The sequence below is a fragment of the Apaloderma vittatum genome, unplaced genomic scaffold, assembly GCF_000703405.1.
Source record: "Apaloderma vittatum isolate BGI_N311 unplaced genomic scaffold, ASM70340v1 scaffold10415, whole genome shotgun sequence".
Classification (NCBI taxonomy): Eukaryota; Metazoa; Chordata; class Aves; order Trogoniformes; family Trogonidae; genus Apaloderma; species Apaloderma vittatum.
In genome coordinates, this window is record NW_009715488.1 from 6,464 (window position 1) to 10,118 (window position 3,655).

General features: G+C 43.7%; 1 protein-coding gene across 1 annotated transcript in view; it reads right to left on the reverse strand.

Annotated features, from left to right (window-relative positions):
- Positions 1-2,199: 2,199 nt before the first annotated feature.
- SLC15A2 (solute carrier family 15 (oligopeptide transporter), member 2) overlaps positions 2,200-3,655 on the reverse strand; it is a 39,106-nt gene continuing 37,650 nt past the window's right edge. The window contains exons 21-22 of the mRNA XM_009869171.1: positions 3,165-3,269; positions 2,200-2,376 (exon numbers count right to left, since the gene is read on the reverse strand). Coding sequence (XP_009867473.1) covers positions 2,200-2,376; positions 3,165-3,269 — 282 coding nt within the window. The remainder of the gene's footprint in view (positions 2,377-3,164; positions 3,270-3,655) is intronic.

Consider the following 3,655-nt stretch of genomic DNA (forward strand, 5'->3'; position numbering starts at 1 on the left):
TCCTCTGGACACCTTGCTTTCCCTCACGCCACTCTGAGCTGCAACGTACCAAGTGCTTCTAGAGGAAAGTGCTCCAATAATTTTCAATTGTCTCTTCACCACATATGCCCTCGAACCCCAACACACTTCCAAATTCAAGGCTTATAAAAAATTAAACGCTCCAATAATTCTAAATTGTGTTTGTTCAGTGCTACTGGAGCCTGTCCATTCCTTCAGTTTGGGGATTTTTGTTTTGTTTGCAGGGGGCAGGAAGAAATGCTTTCTATTAGTGCTTCAAATTGGAAGCCGGTCAAACAGCATCATAGCAGAATGATTCAGCACCCTCTGAGCTGATTCACAGTGTATCATATAAAACAGGATTAGGAAAACAACAATGCCTGGAGGAGAAAGAACTCACACAAATAATCACGGCAGGAGAACAATAACAGAAAGGAGCAGAGGGAATAATCCTCATTTGGCTTCTGAGAAGCAGGCCAGATGACCTAATAGATGGCTTTCAATGCCCTTCATTCTCCACTGAGTTGCAGGGTTCAGCTGCCTGGATCCAGCCACTACAGCTTAATAAATGGCTCTGCATCGACTGAACCACATTAAATGTTTCTGTGTGCACTCCCGCAGCCTCTTGTAGTCTATCTGAGACCGCGGTCCCCCTCTGGCACAAGACCCAGATGCTATTTCACAGCAGGCAGGAGCTTATGCAGAACTAGCGGTGGAAGTTCGTAACCACTTACAACAGAAAGCAAAGTAAACAATCTGAGGCTGTGAGTCTTCCAGTTATAAACCAAAAAGTAGGGTCTGCTCAGCCTTACTCCAGGAGGCACAAACATAATCTGGCTTTTTAATGTAGCAGAGGTGTTAAGCTAAGCATATTCCCTAGTACTGTTCTGAACAGGAATTAAATTAAACATGTATTTCATGATCTTCTGAATCAAAGCATCATCGATCACCTAAGGTTGAAAGATGGAAGAGAACCTGAAGGTCCTATTGACAACCTTGTGGTAAATTAGGCCATACCTGTTACAACTGCAGCCTTGGAGCAACGGAGAAAGGCAGAGATTCTCTCAGGAGTCTCACTAGATCGGCAATGGTTGAATTACTTCTATGCAGAACATGAATTTCAGCTTCACAAATGCCAGGAAGATCAGACAATTCTGATAAAATAACTATATCCAAAGTTTGGTGGAGAAACACAAAAACAGGGGAAAAAACCAAAAATCCTCTATGCCATGGTGTCTCCTTGTAGACTGAAAAAAATTGATAAAGTGCATCCGTGTTCAACTCACTGCAGGATGCCTGGAATTTTATAGAAACTGCTGCACTGTGTCTCCTGGTGAAGATTAACTGAAGCATGAGATAAGAAATCAGCCATATCCTAACCTGCAGTGGCAGGTTCTGTAAAAGGAAATGCTGAAAAAAGGCTTAATATATAGGAAGGTGGCAAATAATTGCCTTGATTTCTGCAATAAAAAAGTGTAAACCAATTCTCTAATCACATCTAATCAAAGAACACTATCAGTTGCTAAAAAATTTCTACGAAAAAAAAGTGTGTGTCAGAGAAATGGTAGCATGCATATCTTCCTCAGTAGTGTTTTGGGACTATTTTAGCCTGCAGAATTTAACTCCCTGTTATTACTTCTGAGCCTGGAAGAGCAAGTCGTAAATCAGAGTCATTCATAACATGCAATAATGGGGTGAAATACTCGTAAGGAGAGTTACATGATGAAGTCCTTTGGGATTGTGTCTAACACTTCCAGTCCTTGATGATAGCATTAAAAATTATTCTGTCAGTAACATCTATTCTTCTTTAATTCCAATATTGGCTTTTCTTTCTTTTCTCCCATCATCTCCAAATTTTGCTGTCCTATGGCATTCCTTTCACCCTTCCTACCTGCTGCCCTAAACACGTGTTTAAAACAAAATCATGTAAAAGCATTCCATGCTTAAAAGGACGGGCAGGTTTTAAATTACACTATATTTACTTATAAGGTCTTTTAATACCAAAGCTGATTTCCCAGGGAGTTTTGCTCTGATTTCAGGACTCCCATTGTTTTTATAGAGGGCTATTTGGTCCCATTTAGAAGGTGGCTACATTCTGAGTAATAAAGACTGCAATGCTACAAAATACAACAACGCTGTCCCCACGCTTTTTTTACCCTCCGATCTACTGAGTTAAAAAAAAAAAAAATCCCAATCCATGTGTTAGAGCTTTGTTTTCTGAGTAACAAGACTAATCACATTTCCTCTGCTTGAGGTCTCTCTCTTCTCTTCCTTTTCTTCTAGGTCCTCTGGATCCACACTGACATAGAAATATCCCATGATGGAGAAAATAATGCACACAGCAAAGAGTAGAACAGTGAACAAGACAAATTCAGCCCACTAGGAAAGAAAAAAGAACAGCAGGTCAGGGGACCCCAGACTCTCAGTCCAGAGGATTTCTTCGCACTTCCAAGCACTTTTTAAAGAGCTGGGCAAAAATTCCTTTTTAGCTTCTGAGACTGCTCACAAGATAGAAACTTCCTGATCCTGTTCTCTGCTAAACTCATGTACACATAATGTAATTATGAATATGTGATATATGTTGAAATAAATCAGTTACGTTGGGCTAGTTTCATTAAATCTTTTCTCACAAATCTGTCATGACTGGAACATATCTGCCTGGCCTTTTTGCCCACAAGATGTCTTTGGGAGAGACAGTTTCATGTTAGCCAGAAACAAGTCCCGTGTCACGCCTTCATGCCATCACCCCAGCTCTCTGATAGCCTGCATTAAACAAGCTCTGCACCACAACCTCCCCACGCAAGCCCAACATCTTGGGGTGCCACAGGCAGCTGGCCCCGAAGGAGTCCCAAACTAGATTTTTGAGGGGGCTGCCTGCCCACAGGGCTAGCTGGACAAAAGCAAGCTGCTTTCCGTAAGCAACTGCAACGCGTGACTGGCATCGTGTCCAGGCTCCAGGCCCAAGTACAGCCTGCTTGCCTAGAGCTGAGCTCCAGCAGCATTACCGCAGTGCAGGTCACGATTATTTGTTGCCGCTGGCAGGCTTAGGGAGAGCCGTTGCTCCAGGGGGCAACACTGCCGAGGGCAACACAGAGCCTGGGGCTGTGCCTCTAGGACACGGACATCCTTTTAAAGCATTTACCTCTGTTTTAAGAATCAAACCATACCTGTGCCATTGGTGCAGCCTGTGCAACAACGAGCACAAGGGTATTCCCAACAGCCACTGTGAGCAGCCAGCCTGCCTGCAGCACCGACTTCATGCTGGCTGGAGACTGAAAAGAGGAGAAGGGCCTGGTCAGTGGGTATCACGTTGTGCCCTTCTGCCCTGGTTCACCTTGTGATGTCCTGCCCAGTGTAGGTGTCACTGGGATCAGCTTAGGAGGAGATGGTGGAATTTCCTCTGCGCAGAGCCTCCTCTGTGATTAATTTCAACAGCTGCATACAAGGAGCTTTCAAAACATGTCCTTTGGGAGGACACATGAAGAAAGAGAAGATGCTGTTGTTACAGAGCTGGATCCTGATCATCCCCAACCTGCATTATCTGAAATTGTACAATTAGGAAGTTAAGGGAGCCACACAACAAGCCCTGGAGCTTGCAGTCTGGTGCCCTGTGGCTGTACACCTTTGGAAAAGACACTGGATCTTGATGTGAAACTTC